Here is a 24,161-nt window from a genome sequence, read left to right as displayed (position 1 = left end):
TCCATGCACAGCTGGAAACCCTACTTAAGCAATGCTCTCAGTGAAAGTCATCAATGGAGGAAAGGGAGACTCCGGTGATCTGTTTTGAATTCCGTTCCAGTGGTTTGCAAATACAATGATGCAGCCAGCACTCTCTCAAAAATGATGTCCGTGCCAACCATATTAAACTAATTCCCATCTGCCTGCCCATATTCTATATCCCTTCATTCCATGCCTATTCCTCTGCCTGTCTAAATACTCTTAAAAATTACAATCATATCTGCTTTCCCTGACTGGCAGCTACTACACTATATAAGCTTCACAATTTCACCTTATAACTATGCCCTCTAATAACATACATTTCCACCCTGGCATAAATACAGTGACTACCCCATCGCTGCATATCATAATTTTCTGAACTTGGGCTTCTCCTCCACCTCTGATACTCCAGAGAAAACCACCCAAGCTTGTCCGACCTCTCCTTATAACAAATGCCCTCTAATCCAGACAACATCTCCGGAAGCCTATTCTGCGCTCTTTTCAAAGTCCCCACCACATTCCTGTAGTGCAATGACCAGAACCACACAGACCATCTGGTCAGACCATTCCAAATATGGCCCAACCAGTTCTATACAGCTGCAGTGTGACTTCCTGATTTATACACACCTGATTAATGAGGTAAGCATAGACCTTTAGCACCTTTCTAGGTGTGTTGCCATGTTCAAAGAGCTACAGACTTGTACCGTGAACGCCCTCCGAAGTCCTCACATTTGTCGAGACTTAAGGGCCATCTGCCCTTTATCTGTAATTTTCCAACTGATCTGCATCCTATTGTATATTTTGACACTCTTCATAATCCACAACTCCACTGACTTTTATGTTGTCTTGGCCAATTAAAAGTGGTATATCTTCACCTCATCTGGCCTACCTGCTTTTCTTAGTTTTTTTTGCAAACCTAGCTTTTATATTGATCTTTTCAGCAAGGGTTGTACAGTTCAAATGGTTTTGACTCACAAAACTCCAGTCCTGGCCCTTATCTGAACAAATCTAGAGGGACATTTGTCATGCAGTTTCCCCCAAGCTTTGTTGAGATTGGCTGAGATACAGAGAGACTGGGTGCAGACTGGGAGATTGCTTTGTTGAGCACCTTGGCTCTGTCCATCGCAATAGTGTGCATCTCCCAGTGGCCACCTATTTCAATTCCCAGTCCCTTGCTACCAATGCATGATCTCATGCACTGCCAGACTGAGACCACACACAAATCGGAGGAACAACACTTAATCTTCCATCTGGGCACCCTCCAACTGGATGGCATTAACATCAACTTCTCTGGTTTCTGTTACCACACCCCCCCCTCCTCCTTCCCCCTTTTGGCCTTCCCCAGCTCTATCTCTCTTTTCCCTTTCACAGAGCCAAAAATCAGTTCTCTCCTATCCTCTTATCATAGCCAATTAACACCTTTTGTTGGCTTGGACTCCACCCCCGCCAGTCTATAGTCATTATTCTAATGCCTTCCGGCTCTTTGGTTAAACCTTGAAGAAGGGCTCTGGCCTGAAAGTCGGTAATAGATCTTCACCTCCTATGGATGCTGCAAGACTGACTTTGAGTTCCTCCAGCATTTTCTTTCCACCATCACAACATTTGTAGACATCCATATTTCACTCTGAGATAGTGGCTTGTTGGAAGTCACAGGGTCGGGAGTGAGAACTTAGGAGGTCTCAGCCCCAAGAGCAGAGTTTGGTATTGTGAGTGGGGTCCTTGAAGTGACAGTGGGGGCAGGAGTAAGGAACAGCTTGGTTTCACAAGGGATAACACCAGGATGAGTGACTCAAGAGCAAGAATCACATGTCTTGTCTTGAACCCTTCTTAGCAAGAGTACCTCCATTCTTATTTGTTGTTGGTCTTGGAAGCCTCTCACTTGAATCTTTCCTTTGTAGTCAATCATTAGGGGTTCAATAGAACTCCTATAGGAGGTTGAGATAGTGGTGGTCTTCAACTTCTCCAGTGTCCATTAGGAAACACCCCCCATCTTCTTCTCCCTGTATTTCTTCCTCCAGCTCTGTCTCAGGAAATGCAAATGCTGTTGTGTAGTGGAGGGAAGTCATTCCTGATCCTCCTGAAGTCCACAATCATCTCCTTTTGGACATGCTGAAATCCTGATCCATTGATTGATATCCTTTCTGTGACTGGGACGGCCAGAACGGCACACGATACTCGAGCTGTAGTCCCGCCAGTTGAGTTGTGAGATCCCAACTTCTGCGCTCAGTAACCCTGTCCAGTGAGGGCAAACACCCAGGATCGATGCTCCTGTCCTCTCAGGTCTTTCTCTCCACAATCCTGCCCTGGTTTTGGTGCCAAATCTCCAGCAGTTTCCCCAACCTTGTTGTTAAACTCAGATATCGTCCACCCCACCACCAGTATTGGTGCCAGGTGTAAGGTTAGATCATTCCCATCCAAAACTCTTCATTATAAATAACAAACAGTGGGACCTGCAACACCCCACTGGCCACAGGCTCCAGCTTGACTAAGGATGAAGGGTTTGGACCCGAAAGTCAGCAATACTTTTTCTCCCATTAATGCTTTCTCCATCAATTTTTTTTTTGCTCCAGATTCCAGTATCTGCAATCTTATATTTTTAATGATCTGACCCCCACCTTTGCTACTACTCTCTAATAATCCCCTTTAAAGGTCCTCCCTCTCAGCTTAAACCTATGGCGCCTGTTTTGAGCTCCTCCCTCCCCCTCCCACCTCCATGATCCCCTTTGTTTCGGGGTCCCTCTCTCCCCTCCCCGACATGATCCCCTTCCCTACCCTCCATTATTCCCTTTGTTTTGGGGTCCTCCCCCTTCCCCCCTCCATTATCCCCTTTGTTTTGGGGTCTCCCTCCTCCTCCTCTCCCCCCTCCCTCCTCTCCCCTCCATGATCCCCTTCCCTCCCCTCCCTGATCCCCTTTGTTTTGGGGTCTCCCTCCTCCTCCCCTTCCCTCTATGATCCTCTTCCCTCCCCCTCCCCTCCATGATCCCCTTTGTTTTGGGGTCTCCCTTCCCTCCCCTCCCTGATCCCCTTCCCTCCCCCTCCCTGATCCCCTTCCCTCCCTGATCCCCTCCCCTCCCTGATCCCCTCCCCTCCCTGAACCCCTCCCCTCCCTGATCCCCTCCCCTCCCTGATCCCCTCCCCTCCCTGATCCCCTCCCCTCCCTGATCCCCTCCCCTCCCTGATCCCCTCCCCTCCCTGATCCCCTCCCCTCCCTGATCCCCTTCCCTCCCCTCCCTGATCCCCTTCCCTCCCCTCCCTGATCCCCTTCCCTCCCCTCCCTGATCCCCTTCCCTCCCCTCCCTGATCCCCTTTGTTTTGGGGTCTCCATCCCCTCCCCCTTCCCTCCATGATCCCCCATCTCCCCTCGATCCTCCTCACTTCTGACAGCTTCTGCCCGACGCCTCCCGTCCCTCCCCCGCTCTTCCCCGCCTCCCACCCTGCCCGTCCGCCCAATCCCGGCGGCGGCGACCCCCCCCATTGGCCGAGCGCGCCGTCACTCACTCGCACGCCGGCTTCCGCTGAAAGCGGTGCGGCGTGGCGCGCGCACGCGCGCGCGTGCAACAGAGACACCGACAGCCGACAAGGGGCGACCGGCGCACGGTCCGTGGACCAGTCCGCTCTAGACCCCGGGAGGGGGCGACCGGCACTTGGGGAGGGGGCGACCGGCGCGAGACCCGGCCTCGTGGACAGTCGGCGCGAGACCCCCGCCGCCATCCGGCCCGCGGGCCCCCGGACAGACGTCCCCCGGCGATGGATATCATTAAGAACGGCTGGTTCACCGAGACGTCCACGCTGTGGCCGGGCCAGGCCATGTCCCTGGAGGTGGAAGAGGTCCTCTATCACCAGAAATCTCCCTTCCAGGACGTGGTGGTCTTCAAAAGGTAATAACGGGGTCGGGGGGGGAGGAGGAGGGATGGGGGGGTGGGGATGGGGGGGTGGGGATGGGGGGGTGGGGATGGGGGGGTGGGGATGGGGGGGTGGGGATGGGGGGGTGGGGATGGGGGGGTGGGGATGGGGGGGAGGAGGAGGGGGGAGGTGGGGGGTGGGGATGGGGGGAGGTGGGGGGGTGGGGATGGGGGGGTGGGGGGGAGGAGGAGGGGGAGGAGGAGGGATGGGGGAGGTGGGGGGGAGGAGGAGGGATGGGGGGGAGGAGGAGGGATGGGGGGGAGGAGGAGGGATGGGGGAGGAGGAGGGATGGGGGGGAGGAGGAGGGATGGGGGGGAGGAGGAGGGATGGGGGGAGGAGGAGGGATGGGGGGGAGGAGGAGGGATGGGGGGGAGGAGGAGGGATGGGGGGGAGGAGGAGGGATGGGGGAGGTGGGGGGGAGGAGGAGGGATGGGGGGAGGTGGGGGGGAGGAGGAGGGATGGGGGAGGTGGGGGGGAGGAGGAGGGATGGGGGAGGTGGGGGGGAGGAGGAGGGATGGGGGAGGTGGGGGGGAGGAGGAGGGATGGGGGGGGGTGGGGGGGAGGAGGAGGGATGGGGGAGGTGGGGGGGTGGGGGGGGAGGAGGAGGGATGGGGGAGGTGGGGGGGAGGAGGAGGGATGGGGGGGTGGGGGGAGGATGGATGGGGTGGGGGTGGGGGGAGGAGGAGGAGGGGTGGGGGAGGAGGAGGAGGGGTGGGGGGAGGAGGAGGAGGGGTGGGGGAGGAGGAGGGATGGGATATGGGGTACGGGGGTGGGGGAGGAGGAGGGATGGGATATGGGGTACGGGGGTGGGGGGAGGAGGAGGGATGGGATATGGGGTACGGGGGTGGGGGGAGGAGGAGGGATGGGATATGGGGTACGGGGGTGGGGGGAGGAGGAGGGATGGGATATGGGGTACGGGGGGTGGGGGGAGGAGGAGGGATGGGATATGGTGTACGGGGGTGGGGGGAGGAAGAGGGATGGGGTACGGGGGGTGGGGGGAGGAGGCGGGGGGTTGGGGGGAGGAGGTATGGGGTGGGGGTGGGGGGGAGGAGGCGGGGGGTTGGGGGAGGAGGGATGGGGTGGGGGTGGGGGGGAGGAGGCGGGGAGTTGGGGGGAGGAGGGATGGGGTGAGGGGGGTGAGTAGGTTGGGGAATATGGGGGGTGGGGGTGGGGGGATGAGGGATGGGGATGAGGGATGAGGGATGGGGGATGAGGGATGGGGGATGAGGGATGGGGGATGAGGGATGAGGGATGAGGGATGGGGGGATGAGGGATGGGGGGATGAGGGATGGGGGGATGAGGGATGGGGGGATGAGGGATGGGGGGATGAGGGATGGGGGATGAGGGATGGGGGGATGAGGGAGGGATGGGGGGATGAGGGAGGGATGGGGGGTGGTGGGTGGGTTGGGGGATGAGGGGTGGGGGAGTGCAAATACCCATGGGAGATGTTGATGTTACGGCATTAGGTCAGGCTGAGGCAACCCCGGGGTGAAGAGGGTACTGCCCACCGTGTGTCACCCTCCATTCACTTCTGTTCCTATTCATGTGGCAAAGGTGCTTACATTTGGCCCCTCTTGGCAAAGCACCAGAAGCAGGCACTTACCATCTTTAGGATGGATGATACTTCTAGGTCTAATTTCTAAAATGGCATCCTCATGGTGGGGAGGCGAGTTGGTTGGTTGCAGAGTTTATCTTTTTCTAGAAGTTAATTCATCTCTTTTCATGACCTTTACCAATGGTGAAAATAGGTGCCCAACAGTTTCTTGTGTTTTTTTTAAAAAAAATCCCCTAATTACATTTGCATTCCCCTGTACAAATTGAAACTGGTTCATCCACTTGCATTGTTATCACCCTTCATCAGATTTTTTTTTAAAAACATCACCTCCAGTTTTTCTATGATTCCATGTCTAAATTACTCTGCACTGTCTACAAGATTGTATTGGTTTGATTAACAAGTCAGAACCAGGACGGTTAAAAAGGTGGGTATGAATTGGGTCTGAAATTTTTTTTTAAATGGAGGTTTTGCCAACTTGAGGGTTGGATGATATCATTGATTGAGTGGGGAAGGTTAGGAAGGGGAATCTAAAGGCAAAACAGAGAATTGTGACATGAAGGCTTGACTAAACTGTGCACTAATGTAGGCCATCAAATTCTGAAGGGACAGATGAATTGGATTTGCAAACGGGTATAAGTAGTAAAATTTTGGAAGTTAAATTTGTGTTTAATAAAGGCAACCAGGCAGCAATATATACAGTACTCAGTGCTGGCTCCATCTTAACATTATTGTTGCTTTTGTTGATAAAATTGTGACTTGTTAATGTATAGCATATTTTTAGAAAGTGATTTCTTGACAACCAGATTTTATAGTTATGTGCAGTCGCAATAGACTTTCAATCTGCATTTTAGTTTATTAGAATGCAAAAACATGTTTCTATTGCTTCTAATTTATTTATGTCTGAGAAAGTAGTTAACTGATCAATGGGACAATTGGCCCTGCAAATCTGATTTTTAAATGTTTAGTTTGCTGCTTCTAGAAGTTTTACAGCACCTAGTAGCCGGAATACACCTGGGATTGTCTGATCTCGGAAACACAGGTCTGATCAGTACTTGGAGGGGAGTCCACCAAGGGACACCAGGTGCTGTAGGTTTCTGTGAGGGGCGTTGTCTTGTGTAATTTAAAACTGGTTCATCCACTGATGAACAAGTTATAACTTGTTATTGCAATAACTTTTCAAAAAGTATCACCCAAGAACAGCTCCAGTTTTTCTATGCTCCATGTGTAATTTCATTCCTAAACTAGAAAATTGCTCTTTAAACATTGACCTTCTTCTATAAATACGGTATCCAGAATTTTCTGTATTTCTGCAGCTGAGACCTGACCAATATTTTATTTTAATAAAAACACGTAGAAATGCTGAAGGAACTCTGTCAGTGTCTCAGCATCCATAGCAGGTAAAGATATATTACCAACATTTTGGGCCTGAACCCTTATTCACCTCCCTCCCCACCAATCATCCCCTTGGCACCTACTCCTGTGACTGCAGGAAATGCACCACTTATCCCCACATGTCCTCCCTTACCATCGTTCGGGGCCCCAAACAGTCCTTCCAAGTTAAGCAACATTTCACTTCTGAATCGGCAGGGGTCGTCGACGAAATCTGGTGCTCCTGTTGTGGTCTCCTCAACATCGGAGGAACTGGGCCCAGACTGGGAGATCGCTTTGCTGTGTTCCTCAGTTCTGTCTGCTGTAATAGTGGGCATCTCAGTTGCCACCCCTTTCAATTCCCTGTCCCATTCCATGGACTGCCAGTCTGAGACCACTCACAAATTGGAGGAACACCTCTTCTTCTATCTAGGCACCCTCCAATCAGATGGCATTAACATCAATTTCTCTGGTTTCTGTTAATTTTCCTCTATTACATCTTCCTACTGTCTCCTTTCCTCTGGTGCGCTCTCTCTTTCCCTTTCCCTCTGTTTCCTTTCACAGAGCCAAAATCAATTTCTTTTTTCCTCTTGTATCCAATTAACAACTTTCAATTGTCGGTCTGGACTGCCCCCCACCCCCACGCCATTCTTCAGATTTTATTCAGATGTTGGCCTGATGTTTTGCTTATTCCTTGAAAGGTTACTGATGGTAGTGATCAGCCATGATCTGTAAAATGGCGGTGCTGGCTCGACAGGCCGAAGGGCCTACTCCAGCTCCTATTGTCTATTGTAATCTATCTTAACCTCCTGTGGATGCTGCGAGACTGGCTGAGTTCCTTCAGCATTTTTGTGCGTTTTTACAACCATAATGTAATTTGTATAATGCAGCTGTTTTGTCATTGCATCAGGAACCCCCTTTTTAATGGATGGTCTTTGTTTGATGTGCTAGCTTTTAAAAACAAGCACATCTTGATTTCAATGTCTTTGCAACATTACAGAATTGTGTAATTTTTTTTACACTTTATACCTTTCAAATTTTAGTCAGCATGGGGTAAAATCTGTTGAGGTTTTTCTAATTGTCTATTGTATTTGGGTTTTGTGTTGTCACTTCATACCTATTCAGGTTATCAAATCTTCTGTATTTCATCAAAAGTTGTCAACCTACAATTAACTGAATGAGATGACTGGCTTGTGTAAGAGTTGCATTGATTGTAACCTTATTTCAAATGACATTGCACACCGTGTAGGATCAGACTGCACAGAAAGAGGCCCTTTGGCTCACTGAATGCTGTCTTTTTGTACTAATCATGTTAATCCCCCAATTCGGCACGATAAATTGGAAGTGCAAATTAATGGCTATTTCATATGCAAGGATGAAAGTGTGGGTGCATGGGAAAGAGATTTAAGAAAAGGGAGTGTTGGTGGAGACAGAAGAGTTGCAAAGGGGGTGTGCCCTTGTGGAATGCTGAAAGTGCAGGGGAGGGGGATGGTGTTTCTGGTGGCCGAAATTGTGAAGAATGATGTTTAATTTGGAGGCTGGTGGGGTGGAAAGTTAAGACTGGGGAATACTACTTCCTCTGTCAGGGAGAAGTAAGAGGATGAGTGGAAGTGTGCAAAAAGATTCAGTTGACTGTGGCAGAGGGGAACACCCAGGAAGAACGGAAGACATCTCACAAGTAAGTGTGGGCAAGTCACTGTCATTGGAGCAAATATGATGTAGAAACTAGAAGAATGGAGTTTTTTGTCCTCACCAGATAGCTTTGAGTCTGAAAGTTTACTAACACATCCACTGAGATTGAAATGAGCAAAAGTGACAAAACTTTCATGTTTTGACTGTTTTACCATAAAGATGAGGGATGCAGGAAACAACCAGGTGAACTTGCTGCCAAACTTTGGGATTCCTGAAGGGTTTATTAGAGTTTGATTACAATCTGTTTTGCTATGATTGAGTGATGATTATTGACCAGGACAACAGGAACTCTTATTCTGTTTGAAAGGGTGCTTATGGGATCATATTTTGTCTTGAGAAAGCAGACAGGACCTAGGTTGATGCTTTGGCAAAGAAAATGCCATATTCCTCAGAAGAGGAAAAAAATTCGGCATGACCACAAAGTCTCTCTATTTTTATCGATGAACCACAGAACGCTTCCTGTCTGCATGTAGGGTAATTGCTTTGACCAACGTTCATTGGAGTACAGAAGGATGAATTTTGAATGGTGAAAGGCCTGGTCAGAGTAGATGTGGCAAGGATGCTTCCCATGGTAGGGGATTCTGGGACAAGAGGGCATGAATTCAGGATTAAAGGGTGTCAATTTAAAACAGAAAATTTAAAAAAGAAAAATTTCTTTAGTCAGAGGATCATGAGTCTGAAACTTGTTGCCACAGGTGGCTGTGGAAGCGAGGTTGTTTGAGGCTGAAATGGACATGTATGTGATTAGTGAGGGCAAGGGTTCCAGGGAGAAAGTTGGGAGTGGAGCTGAGTGGGTAGATGAATCCGATCAAAATTAGAATGATAGAGCAGACTCAATAGGCCGACTACTCTGATATCCAGTGATCTTTTGAAGACTGTCTCAGATGTGAATGCAGTTCGGACCATTGCACAAACCAACCTCTCCTCTATTTACACTTGCTGCGGCCTTGGAAAAGCAGCCAATATATAATATTAAAAAAACTCCTCTTACCCCAGTCACTCACTCTTCTCCCTCCCATTAGACACATAACGCATGAGCTTGAAAACACTGACCACCAGATTTTTCCCTGCTGTTACCAGATAATTGAACAGACCTCTCATTAGTAAAATAATGCGGCCCTTGCAAGGAAACAGATGAAAGTTTTCATGCAGTAGTTCCACTTTTCTATTGTGTTCTGTACTTTTGTTCCAACCTACCTGTTGTGCTCAGATTGTTCCATGTCCTTGTGTACTGCCACAAAAATGCAGCAGGTGTGAGGGAAAACTACCTGTTTGAATTAATTGATTGTTAAAATCCACAGTATTACAAAATCTGTGCTCTGTACTATATAGTATTTGGTCAAGTCTTCTGCCATTGCTTTGCCTTTCCTGAACTTTGGATTGTTCTTATTGGATGCTATGGTATTAATATCATTCTCTCCCCTTTGTAGCTACTATAACTGAACATGGCAGCTGTAATTCACATTAATTCTCATTGTATACTCTCTCAAGCTCGAAATCTACAAATATTAAGATGAATTGGAGCCTTCTGTTTCCTGTTATGGTTAAAATTAATTAATTTAGATCAAATCAAGCAAAGCCTCTTCCAAAAGAATACTCCTGTCCTTAAGTTTTGTAGTTGAAGTGGCAAAAATATCTCAATTTTATGCCACAACTGAAAGCCAAGGATCCAGGAACATTACAATCTATCAACTTTGTGAATTGATTGTGTGGATCATCTTGTTTTAGTTTCTGAAGTCTGTGTCGAAATGTGTATTCTTTAGATCTGAACCCTCGTGTTAATGTTTAATATGATTCCTGGCCTATTCTTATCCATAATCTCCTGACATGGTTGTACAAGCAGAGCATTCCACCTGTCACTCACACTGTTATACAACAAACACGGACATATTTAGTGTAAGAATGAAACAAGACGAAGGGCTCAGGCCCAAATGTTTGCCTCCTATGGATGCTGCAGGACCTGCTTAGTTTCTACAGCAATTTTGTGTATTTAGTGTAAAACTGGTGTTTGTATTCATTGGACTTTTGAAAAGGTATGATTTGTATTTGTTTAACCTGCCTGTAATGAAAGTAAAATATCTTAAGATTAACCACAACAACAGATCTGAGTTGCCCTTTTAAAAATAAAACTTAATTTTTTTTTCTCTTGAGCAGCAAAACCTATGGGAATGTCTTGGTGCTGGATGGTGTGATACAATGCACTGAAAGAGATGAATTTGCATACCAGGAAATGATCGTAAATCTGACTCTCTGCAGCCATCCCAATCCGAAAAAGGTAAAATTAGAAAGTTTTTTTATTTTAAAAGTTTGGGAATGAAAAGGTCACCTGAAATTAGCATTGGTTAAAAAGTTTTAGAGGAATGAGAAAGTACAGTAGTAAATCCCAAGAAGTGGATGATATCCATCAAGGTTTTGTGGCTTTGGACGTAATAATTGTTTCATCCCTCTTCCTCTATTTCTTTTGTTTGAGAACCGTTTCCAGAGCTTGGAAGCTAGGAAATATAACTACAGTTTAAGAAATGGTGAGAGATAAAATAGAGAGCTATTTTGAAGCCTGACAACTTTGGTAGGAAAAAGCTATAATCAAGGAAACATCTGAAAGTTTTCATGCAATAAAAAAACAGGATGGAACAGAGTTGATTTCTGTTTTTGAAGAGGGTAATTGTGTCTGACATTTGTTTATTTTTGAGGTTGTATGTAGCAGAATAAAGGAATTATGATTGATGTTGTAAATCAGGTATTCAATAAAGTGCACACACAAGGTAGTTAAGCAAAATGAGTGGACAAAAATACTGACATTGATATTGCATGGTTATACCTGGAACATTGTCAGACAATATGAGATTAAGCAGACTTAGCCTATAAACTTCAGAATTAAAAGAAAGATGATTGCCTTGAAACATTAAAAATCATTGCAAAATTTGATAGATGATGCAGGGGTGCTTTCCTTTGCTGGTACAGTGAAATTCCAATTATCCAAAATGGTTGGGATCAGGCCTATGTTGGTAAACATTTTTTAGATAACTGATCATTTTAAAAAAAAACAGCCCAGTAGTCACAGCAAATCACTTGTAACAGTGTTTAAACAACAAGGGAAGACATCTTAAGCATAAAATAATGTTTAATTCTCACCAAAAAAATATGCAGGCCACTGCTGATCACTGATGCCTCCCCACCGAGGTCCCCACTGGTGCCGGGAGCCCGATGTTCCCATTCCTACCGGGAGGCTGCTCTCTTCTGACTGCTTGTGGCTGGGAGACAGTGGCACACAGTTTGAGAGGGAGAGTTGGAGAGATAAGTCGATAGGGGAAGGTAAAGAAGAGAGGGGAGGGAGTTACCTGAAACGAGGACAATCGTTGTTCTAATTTCATGTTGGGTGAATTTGTTTTCAACCTGTGAGGTCAGTTCGGCTCCGAAAAAAAATTGGATGTGAGGATTTCTGATTTGTTTTGGCATTAATCCAAAATTTAAATTTTGTTTTGGATAAATGAGTATTTCAGTAAATCCGATTTCGGATAATCAGAGCTGTACTGTATGTCCAAAAACCTGGGATCACAGCATCAAAATAAAGGGTTGGCAATTTACAATTGGGGTGAAAGTTCTTCAACTCAAGTTTAGTTATTCTTCGAAAATCTGCACTCCATGCATTTGTGGAGGCTCAATGTTTTTTAGACATACAGCATGGTAACAGGCCATTTTGGCTCACGAGTCCATATCACTCAATTACACCCAATTAACCTACAATCCCTGGTACATTTGGAGGAAACTGGAGCCCATGTGGAAAATCCACATAGACAAGGAGAACAGACAGCTTTGGATTTGAACCCTGAACTTGATAGCTGGTGCTGTAACAGTGTTGCCCTGAATTGCTGAGTAATTTAAGGTAGAGATCAACTCATTAGAATGATGCAGTGACTGATTTTTGTTTTAATTGACGTTTGCATTATTTCTACCATAGACTTAATTCTGGAACACGTGCACTGTCAGGATGGCTGTCTGCAGGAATGCACGATAATAAAATTGGATCTCTTAATGAAAGTAGATACTAATACAAGAACATTATAAACAACTAATTTTCCTCTGTGAACTACCCAGGGTCCAGCACAATGGACTTGTATGTTCATGACCTTGACTACCCTTCAGCCCATTTTACCCAAGTTGACCAAAATGCTCCATCCACACAAGTCCCACCTGCACATAGCCTTCTGAACCATCTTATCCATGGACCTGTACATTTTTTTTCTTAAACATTGCAATAGCGCTTATTTCAACCACCTCCTCAAGCAGCCCATTTGTATCCATTATAGTATTTTTAAAGAGCAATTGCTGTTATCAATTGGGAAGGCACAAAAACCAGTTTCTGCAGCATGCAATCTCAAATACCAATGTTAAATTATCAAACTTTTTTGTGATGGTTACCTAAGGATTAGGAAGCTAGAAGAACTTTGAATAGTAGCATGGAATCTTTTACAAATACAGGTTGAACCTCTTAAATCCAGCGCTCTGTGGTAACTCCCATGGTCCAGCGCACGGCATTGGTACAAACTCCTTACAGACAGCGTGGGATCCAAACTGCGGTCCCGATCACTGGCGCTGTAAAGGCGTTGTGCAAACCATGATTTGATTTGTGATTATATTTGATCCTTTTAGATCAGAAAGTAGGTCTGATCGACACACCATTGAAAGCTATTTTCTGTGGTCCTGCAGTGGATGGGTCCCAACATCGCCGGATTAAGGAAATTCAACATGTATTTGAAGGGGTGAATTATTTGAGTAAGCCCCAATATGAAGTATTAAAGTATTTTACAGAACTGTTGAAAAAAAATTATGCACTCAAATCGTAGAATTGTCTTGCCAAAGCGTTAAGAGTACAAATGGAGCATTTTTCTGGTAAGCAGTGTCCATAACTTGCTGAAATTAGCTTTTAGTGTATATTCTTGTATGTAAATACATTGTCTCATTAATGTGGTGTTTGTTTATCACTTTATATTAGGTGCTTATAATTGGTGGTGGTGATGGTGGAGTGTTACGAGAAGTTGTGAAGCATTCCACTGTGGAGTCTGTGGCACAGTGTGAAATTGATGAGGTAACAGGACCATATTTCTGGCTGAACAGTTGACAAAGTGTAGATGTCTTTCAATCCTGGGCATTCTTTCTGAAAGAATCAGGCCTTGGAGAAACTTGAAGAAAAATTTTCTAAAGTGATCCCCGAGTTGGCCCTTAAGTGAATTATTCTCTTCATGGCAGAGAAGCTTGAGAGGAGATTTGATAAATACCTAAAATTAAGAATGATTTTGTCAAAATTAAAAAATATATATTTGTAATAGAAGGACTGGAAAGTAGGGGGCACAGATTAAAGGTGATTAGCAAAAGAGCTAAAGAAGGTCAGAGGAAAAGCAAATGGACACTGAATTTTGGATGATTGCAGAAATGATTGTTATTTTCAAGAAGAAATTCTGCAAGTAATAGTTGCTACACAGAATTTTTTAAACAGAAGAGAGACCAAAACAAAGAGCTAACATGGGATTGATGTCATATCAAATGACCGCTTTCTTTCTTGCATCATTCTAATCCACGTGATATTCATGGAGGATGGGTTGGGGGGTAGAAGAGGGGATATTTAGCATGCACTGATTTTTATTTCGGTCATGATTGTGGCCCGTAATATAAAAATAGAAAATGTGAGAAATACTCAGCAGGTCAGGTTGCGAATGGGAAGAGAAACAGTTTACATTTTATGTCATTTCAACTCGAAGACTTCACAAGTATTTCCAAAATCTGTTGTTTTAAATTTTTCATTCTTGTGTTTTAAATTTAAATTTTTTAAATTTAAGTTTAGACATACAGCATGGTAGCAGGCTCTTCCAGCCCACGAGCTAATGGCCCCCAAATACACCAATCCCTGAATGTTTTGGAAGGGTGGAAGGAAACCAAAGCACCCAGCAAAACTCATGCAGACACAAAGAGAATGCACAAACTTCTCACAGCCAGTGCCGGATTCGAACCCTGGTTGTAGGCACTGTAATGGTGTTGCGGTAACCATGCTGTCCTGCAATGCTCTTTTTCTCTGCTTTGTTCTTGTAATTTGTGTAGAGTGAATAAGGAATATTTAACTGTCTAAAATTATTTTTCTGGCTTTCAAGGTGCACTGTGCAAATCTCCATCTCTTCTATTAAGATCTTGACAATTTTTATCAAATAAACAAGCAGATGAGGTTTTACTAGTTGATATGACAGATAATTCTGCTCTGAATTTGTATCCTTCAAGAGTTTGAATAAGCTGCTTTGCAAATGATCCATTTTACGATGGAGGGTGTATTTAAGGCAGAGATTGATAAATTCCCAATTAGCTAAGACATCAAAAGGATATGGGGAGAATGCCAGCAGTGGGGCTGAATGAGAAAATGGATCAACTCATGATGAAGTGGTGAGGCAGACTTGATAGTCTGCTGAATAGACTATTTCTGTTCCTGTCTTATGGTCTGATGACATTTTTGACAATTAATTTTCTAATATGAGCATTCAATTCCTACCACATCATCAAATTTATCTGTGCTGAAAATGTTATATTTTAACAACTCTTCATATTTCAAGCATTTGCTTTGACTTCAGATGTTCTCAGGCTTGAAAGACATGAATCGTGGTCATGGTTTTGCAGAGGTTCCTTGCTAATTGTCATCCCGTTCACCCTCTAATCCTAGAACTGAAAGCCAATGGCTGACCTGCCTATTTCCTTGACCTTCCCGGTTTTCCACTTTGAACATTGGTGAGAACCTTACCATTTGTTAAGTGTAAGCTCTATGTGGTATGCTTGCCCTTACGTGCATTTTATTTTTAAATCTTTAGGATGTAATAAAGGTTTCTAAACAGTACCTGCCTGGAATGGCTGTGGGTTTCTCGAGCCCAAAGTTGAAGCTCCACGTCGGTGATGGCTTTGAATTCATGAAGGAGAACCAGGATGCATTTGATGTAATTATCACTGATTCCTCAGATCCAGTAGGTACGAATACTGAAGAGTTCAATTGGTAATGAGTGAAGGTGACTTGGCTTCTAGAATCCTGACCATTTCCTTGGGTGACCAGGTGGAAATGTTCTTAAATAGCTTGTAGTCATGATCTTTTCATTTAAAGAGTAAACAAATATTTAGAAAATGACACCTTCCTGATATTTGACAATCTCTCATACTTTTAACTTATTGGTTGAAAGGTCAATTTGCAGATCTCAGTCTTTGGACCAAAAACTATTTGGAAAAGCTACATTCTAAATGTAGAAAGTAAAATAAAACAAATTTAAGTCCAGTTAAAAATTGTTCTTTACTTGATCAATGCGATAATATTTCAGAGAAAAGCTTAACAAATCCAAAAACATTCAGACGACTACAGCCATTTATGCTAATCCTGCAAACTGCTTGGAAGTCAGCAATTGATATATTGGTCTTTATCAGGGCTGAACTGTCTGATTCTAATTTATCTGCATCATAAAAGCATTAACACATCTCAAACTTCCTGCTTCTAACCCATTAGGCATAATGGATGTAATTATCACTGTTAATGGGTATGCAAATACTACAGTGGAATTTTTGAGTTGTGTCAATGCAGAATTGGCTTGATATACATGTGCAGTCATGTGCATGTATATAGACTCACCATTAGGGTAGCACAGTTAGTGTAGTTAGTGCAACGCCTTCACAGCGTCAGTAAGGAGTTTGTATGTTTTCTCTGTGTCTGCATGGAATTTCTCTTGGGTTTCTGATTCCTTCCATTGTTCAAAATGTAGGTTAATGGGGTGTGCAGCAGGGACTTGTGGGGCGAAATGGCCATGACCGTGCTAAATTTAATTTAAAATGGTCTAAGTTTAGAGAACTCCAGGGTCTCGTGTGGCCAGCTTAAACCTTGTACAATGTGAAAATAGTTGAAGTGGTGACATGTTCATTGCTGACGGTCTAATTATAATCAGAAAAATAAACAGCTGGGTTTTAATGCACAGAGTCGTACTTGCCAGAGCTTCCATTATTCAGTTATCCTGGTAATGAATTTTGTGGCTTTGTTTTTCTGTTTCTCCACCAGAGCCTGGTATTTACCTGAAAAGGGAACAAATGCAAAATCAGCTGTATAAAAATGAAATATGCTCGTTAAGGACGAGTTTTTTTTAAAAAAAAAAGAATTAATTTGCTTCATAATCTGCTTGTTCCGTTTCTGGTTTATCCCTTGCAACTCTTAGTATTTTACATCTCATTCCTATGATTCCAAGGTCCCGCTGAGAGTCTATTTCAGGAATCTTACTATCAATTAATGAAGAATGCATTACGGGAAGGTGGGATCCTCGGTGCACAAGGTGAGCAGTTTCTGCTTGTCCTTACAAAACTTATTTTAATATTGTTTCTGAGTAATACCGTTTTTTTTTTACCAACGTAAAGTAAAATGTGCAACTGAAACTTTAAGGAAAAGACAATTAGATTTTTTTTTAAATGTTTTTCTAGGTTCTTTGTAACCATTCTTGTAATTTTCATTTCCCCATTTCGTTATTGAAGCCAAATTTTATTATTTGCATGACAACATCAATTATGCTAGCAGCTCTGGTGACACTGCATGAAGCATATATATGTATTTGTGGAGAATTAATGCTAAAAAAACTTGACATATTAATTAACCTCTCCAACAGCCTAAATTGAGTTTCCTATCTGTTTAGTACTTAGTTTTTCTCAGCTGTTTTATCTTTCTTCATTTGTTCCTAAGAAAGTCATAAACTAAACCTCTTGTCTGAATAATGATCAATTTTTCAAAAGCAAGTGTGCCACCGACGCATTTTACTTTTGTGTTCCAAACACCATGAACTCTTAAATGGTGGGGGGGTGGGGGGGGGAAATCACACTGTTGTAATACTTGTAACTTTTTTTATCAGGCTAAAGAATAAATGGAGGAATTCAGCAGGTCAGACAGCAGGCCATAATGTAGAAATGGTCAGTCAACATTTCGGGCTGGACACTTCTACCCATAGATACTATTTGACCTGCTGAGTGTCTCCAGTATTTCTTTTGACTAATTAAAATGTACAAGTATCACATGTATGTGTAGAACTCAAGGGTCTTCCTTCATTATACATCCACACTTCGACGTGTCCGAGTTACGTTCAGGAAGTGGGGACACAAATTGATCAGTTATTATATTCACCCCAGCTGCCTGCTCACTAGAGCTCCCGACTGCCCACCTATCTGAGATCCCGGCTCCCTGACCACAGATCCTTGATATCCAAAATATTGGCCACAGACTCTTATCCTAGCTCCTTGTCACCCACCCTGGCCACAGACTCTTATCCTAGCTCCTTGTCACCCACCCATCCAAGCACCCACCGCCCTGGCCACCCACCCACTGGAGGTCCTGTGCAACTGCACAACTGTGGGCACTTGCTTTGGCCACTAGAGCTCCCAACACCATAACCATAGGCCCCTCGACTGACTGTTAACATAAATTTAAAAATGTTTTATAAAGCCCTTATGGTATCTGCGATCAAATGTTACTTTTGATTAGGCACAAGACAAGGTAGGGCTGTACTTGTCAATGCCCCTAGCTCTCCTGTGTCCTTTCTTAAATTTCTCCCTGGTGGCTACCTTGTAATTCTCATGAGCCCTTCCTGACTTTTGCTTCTTAAACCTTATGTATGCTTTCTTCTTCTTCTTCTTGACTAGTTCTTCTTCTCAACCATGACTTATTTATCCTAGCACCTTTTGCTTGTCTCAGTGGGACCCCGTGCAAGTGATCTTTAAACGTTCTCTCTTCTTTCGGCTGTGCATTTCCTTGAGAACATTTGTTCCCAATATACACTCTCCAGTTCCTGCCTAATCACGTCATTATTAGCCCTTCCCACTCCTATTTTGTGTCTGCTCCTACTTTTATCCGTAGCTATGCTATAGGTCAGAGTCGTGGTCACTCTGAAATGCTCACCCTCCGAATGTCACCGACCAGATTCTTTACCCAGTATGTCCTCTCCTCTGTTGGCTTGTCCTCGTACGGTGTTTGGAATCCTTCTTGGACATGCCTGACAAACTCTGCCCATCTGAACTTATTGCACTGAGAAGGTGCCAGTCAACATAAGGAAGTTGAAGCCTCCTTCAACAACACTGTTATTTTTGCATCTTTCCAAAATCTGCCTACTTATCTGTTCTTGGTGTCCAAGATATTCAATTTAAATTACTTTTGTTTGGAGATTCAAAAGAGCAGAAAGGGCCCAGATGAAACTGCAGGATAAATTGCAGGTTAACAAAACCTTTTGTAAATGAGAAAGTTGGAATTTTCTGAGCTTTAATCTGACTTTGACCTCTGTAGGTGAATGTCAGTGGCTACACCTTGAACTCATAAAGGAGATGCAGAGGTTTTGCAAGTCCTTGTTTCCAGTGGTTGAATATGCATATAGCACGATACCTACATACCCAAGTGGGCAGATCGGCTTCATGTTGTGCAGTAAAAATCCTGTAAGTCGAGTGCTCTTCAGTTTGTTGTGATAAATGTCTAGATTACTTTATCTGAGAGCGAGTTGGAGTTAAGGTTAGGAACTTTGGCATGTGTTACAATCATTGTGACCAGAGTATGGTCAGTTTCTGTTGAAATGATGATGCTCTGTTCTCTCATAGTTTTGCTGGAAATCCCTTAAGACAAGTTGGTGCTAATGTTTCTGGCTGTGAGGTTGAAAAAAAATTGAGAGACTTAAAAAGATCTCGGTCTCTTTAAGCCACCTCACAGCCAGAAACATTAGCACCAACTTGACACTTCCTGGTCTTTAATTGTGCCCACAATTTAGCATTGTAGACCCTTTGGATGACAGGCTAGTTTGTGTGTCTGCAGACTATACGACTGACTGCAGATCCCCAAATATCATGGTGGTCATATCAAATTTTCTTGCTGACAAAATGTATCTGTGAATCTTATTTTGGAAGTGGTTTTGTGAAAGAAAAACATGCTCGTTTGACAGGTCAAATAGTTGGCAGCTTTGCTGATTTCAGCGATGACGGAGGCTTAATTCATGCACCCTACCACCATTAAAACGAACTTGTATGCGTGTTATTAAAGTGCCAGTAGTTTATAAACTCCAGGCTTTTGTTAGAGCAGTGATTAATTCATTTCATTATTTCACAGGAGACAAATTTCCGTGAGCCCGTGCGGCAGCTGTCAGCTGATGAAGTGAATAGGATGCAACTGAAATACTACAATGCAGAAATGCACCAGGCTGCATTTGTTCTGCCAGAGTTTGCCAGAAAGGTAATCCTACCAGAGAATTTTGACGAGTTTGAAGTTTGGTATCATTTTGTTCAGAACTTTGCTGAACAAAGTATTCCAGCACTTTATATTTCCACCCTTTCATACTGTCATGCAATTTTACCATGATCCATGCCCATGCTCCTCCTTTTGCAATGCATTCTAGGTTGTGACTTTGGTCTTTCCTTTCTGAGATGCTCTGACTCGTTCAGATTGAGTTTGAAGATCCTATGCCAATAGTTATGTTGGAGATTTACTGCTCAGATCTTGAGCTTGACATTTCCAGAATATTTCATTTATATCACAACAGTTCCTGTGAACCATCTGTTGAATACTTTAACATTTCATTATGTAAATCCAAATGTCTCGTATGGATACGCAAAATCAATTTCTTTTTTATTTTAACACATTTTCTCCTGTCTTTGAAATAGTTTTTTCAATCTGAGATTCCATTTTTTTCCAATCAAAGTGGAAATGCCATAAAATGTCAGCTCTTCTGAAATGGTGCCATTTTGTATTGTGAATTTGATTGGAAAACCTATTTAAAGTGATTTCTTACACCAGAATAAAATGATTCTCTTTGTCTTGCAGGCTCTTACTGATGCGAAAATGTAATTCCATTGCTCACTATTCACTACTACCAATACTGGAAAGTGTTTAAAAGTTCTATCACCAATTTGTAATGGAGCTGTAAATGATCATCCAGCATATTAATCCTTTCCTGTGTTCAGAGAGGAAACCCATTATTCTACTGCTCAGGAACCTATAAAGTAGCAACACTTTATAGAAGACCGAGTTTCAGTAACTTTCAAGAAAAGACGACCTGCCTTGTGGTTTCCACCAGAATATTGTGTGATTTCTTGTGGAGTGGGTTGTGTATAATGTGGATTTCTTGAACCTTGTATGGTCAAATGACTGACTGATCATAACCTGGATATGTAGATGCTTCACGAGTTTATTGCTGAGCCCTTAATCCATGATGGTTCCAGACTGGAATGAGTTAACATTTCAACTAAAATCTCAAAGATGCAGCCATATAATGTCTGGAACTTGGGATGGTGTGAAAACTTTCGACATTATGTGCTTGAGAACTTGGACTGAAGAGAATGAAAATCCTACGCAATTTTGTGCTAATAGCATGCTTATGCTTTAGAATGTAAAATCTGCAGTTGGATTGAAGTAGCAGCTCAAAACTTATGACTAATCGCGGAATGGATCGTCTTGTTCCAAAATCTCTATTTCCTTTCCCTTTCACCTGGAGTTCTTCATTTTGTCTTTGCCTTCCCCTCTGGACTTGAATGCTAAATTCAGAGAGTCCATGTTTGTAACAGAATGGTGGTGCACTATGCAAGCCTTTTTTTGATGATGCTTTCCTTTTTTCATTCTAGTAAAATTAGACTCATTGTGTGGGTTAACCAGTATGTGGAAATATATTATTAAATCACATGGGAGGAACAAATTCCTTGGATTAATTGAATTTAGCAGGTTGACAATTGAAGATGGATAATAGCAATTCTAAATAATATTGTTGGCTTGATGCAGTAACGTTGTGGTCATCTTTGAACATTTGCAGAAGGGGCAAATGAATGCCACTCTTTTAGGTCGGCTCAGTACATCTTCTGATAACTTAATTTCACAGTTTATAGGACAAAGGTTCCTAAACTTGGACCATTGATTCGATACCCTCATTATAGGGAAAATCACTAAGGATTTTTTTTTAATGTTGCCAATTACAACAATTAGTTAATTTAAAAACTTTTAATGAGGTTAAAGTGGAAATTATTGTCCCACAATGTAATTTACAGGGTAAAATTGTTTTGTGAATGGAGGCCTGGATTGGGCTCCTCCCCTGTGTTTGACCGCAACAAAAGGGAGCATCCTACTACTGTTTAATTCCTGGGGTCAGCAACTTCAGACTAGGTTCCAAGCTGGTTTGGAAAAACTCTGCTCCTAGTTGAAGACCACTCACTGATTTGTCTTAAGTTTAGCAGAAATGGGTCTGTTTCAGGACAATTGCCATTCACATGGAGCTAATCTTTTTCTGTGTAATTGTTTGTGGAAGTGCCAAATTTTCTTTGTCTCTCTTCAGCTGCAGAGTTCTTTTTCCACAGTCTATTTGGAATAGGGATTAAGATTTCTTTAATAAAGATTTTTTTTCTACATCCAAAAATAAGTGAAAACAAGAATATCATCCCCAAACTCTAGGAAGCAACCTCTGCAATGATCAAGATTTTAATGTATTAGGACCTTAGTTTAGTAAAAGTATCTTTTAATGGTTTTTTGTAATTTTGTAAAAGTGTTCCTGTCATGAAGGCAAAAGAATATTGCAAAATCTATTACTAGGATTTCCCCTACATGATCTCTTTTAGTCAGATTAATATTTTAACTTGGAAATCCATGCATTTAATTTTATTTACACTTGCACTACCAAATGTTGATTTCCAGACTCAAAATTAGTTTTCATTTAAACTATTAAAGGGCTATACTGAATGGTAGCTCAACTGATCCAATCATTTCTAATGTTACAGAAGAAGGGTCCATCTGGGATTTCACTAGTTCTTATTTATGTCCATTCAGAGAGTTGAATGTACATTGACACTTCTGTGCAACTTTGCACTATCACTTCAGAAGGAATGTGATGGATGAGAAAAATCACTCTTCTAAAATACAAACAATCCAGGCTATCCACCCACTTCGCCATCCCGTGGATATATCTCCTTGATCTATTGATCTCCTTTCATTTTACTATGCTTCCAAATTTTATGTCATCCACAAATAGGGAAGTCTAGTACCCTGTTTGCCATGTCCAGGTTATTAATATTCAATTAGAAAAGCAATCTTAACATGATGAATTGCACAATATGTCCATCTAGGACAAAAAGCAGTTGCCCATTCTATTTGCTCTGTGGCACATTTGAATGAGTTTTTGTTTTAAATCACTTTCACACTTGTTGAAATTAGTAAAAAAAATGGTCTAATATTGTTTGCCAATCTTAGATCAGCGCTTGTTACTTGTTTGATGCTTAATGTAAAATGGTGCCCTTATTATTCACAGGTTTCAAAGATCACTGCTCTGGTTTACGATGACTGCAAATTTTTCTATCACTTACCCAGTTAGTAAAATTTCTTCTTTACCAGAGGTCTTTGAATTTAACCAAAAGTGACAACTGTTTCAAGTGTTTTTTCAGGCTCTTGGGGTGGGGTGAGGGGGTTGTGCTGGGAGAAGCTCTGAAAATATATGGAGTTCCAAGAAGGTGTATGTTGAAGAAGAGAAGTGATGGGGTAACATTTCAGCAATGAAGAATGCTCTGAATCCTAGTCTTAGTTTTATTCCTTCCCAATGCACTGTTCCTCTTGCATAATTCATACAAAATCTACATTCTAAGATGTTTCCCCATTTCATTTACTGTGTTGGCTTCAACAGTCTTGCAGCATGCTGTGATTGCAAGTCGTCGTAATATAGAAAACACCATGGGGTGTGATTTTTGTCACAAGAATTGGTTTATTTGCTCATTGCAGTTTCACTGGTCTGTATTAGCAATGCTGTATTGCACTCTTGAAATTGGCAGTTGATTGTAGTATTAGATTTTCAATTGGAATGGCTCCTTTTTACTGGCTTGTTCATTGTATGTGATGTGGGAACAAAGTCTGTCCCATTACTCATCTGTGTAGATTGACTTAATATCTTAATTCCTTCATCTGTTAGCATTGATAATCTTCAACGAGGTCAAAGTTGCAGGGAAAATTGTCTTTGCTCCTTTATGTAACCAAATCAGCAAATCATGGAACAAAATGACTTTACAATTACTGCACCAAGTGTACAAATTTCAATCTTACTGGAACAATCACCGTGGCCTTAACTTGGCATAGGAAGGGTTGTTACCTATTGTGGAGTGAGGAATTGTATTGTAGGAATTGTACAATATTTCCCTCGCTTGATACCTGTATTCCATCTGCAAATGTTCTTGCATCCTCTGGCCATTATCCAGTCAGAACCTTCATCAAACTCCTGGTTTAATATTCTGCCACATTGTACCGTTTAATATTTATTCAAGTTGATGGTGTATAAATCTGACTGCATAGTTTTAATATTAAAGACAATAATACTTCATGGAAAAATAAAACTTCAAATACTGTTTTTTTTTCTAATTTAAAATTGCATTGCTTTCTCCAATACCCTCTTTTGATCCACAGATCCTTTTTGACTGATGTTTTCTGGATGACATAAATTACACAAGGTCATTTTTATCCAAGGAAAAATAATGCAAACAAACAAGTAAGCCTGAAATTAAATTGCATTTGTAATGAGCGCTACATAATTTATTTCTAATTTTACTGTGAGTAGATTGAGCTATCAATTTCTCATTGTGAGGTCAA

General features: G+C 42.7%; 1 protein-coding gene across 1 annotated transcript; it reads left to right on the top strand.

Moving 5' to 3' along the window:
* The first annotated feature begins 3,515 nt into the window (after window positions 1-3,515).
* On the top strand, window positions 3,516-23,940 carry srm (spermidine synthase). Its single transcript, XM_069919031.1, has 8 exons — window positions 3,516-3,896; window positions 10,691-10,811; window positions 13,530-13,622; window positions 15,382-15,535; window positions 16,786-16,869; window positions 18,858-19,003; window positions 19,665-19,787; window positions 20,376-23,940. Exons 1-8 carry the CDS (start codon window positions 3,766-3,768, stop codon window positions 20,397-20,399), a joined length of 876 nt encoding a protein of 291 aa, XP_069775132.1. The 5' UTR covers window positions 3,516-3,765; the 3' UTR covers window positions 20,400-23,940.
* Window positions 23,941-24,161: the final 221 nt, after the last annotated feature.

Source organism: Narcine bancroftii, chromosome 2 (genome assembly GCF_036971445.1).
Source record: "Narcine bancroftii isolate sNarBan1 chromosome 2, sNarBan1.hap1, whole genome shotgun sequence".
NCBI lineage: Eukaryota > Metazoa > Chordata > Chondrichthyes > Torpediniformes > Narcinidae > Narcine > Narcine bancroftii.
Note: the sequence above shows the minus strand (reverse complement) of the source record. Positions and strands in the feature narration are given on the sequence as shown.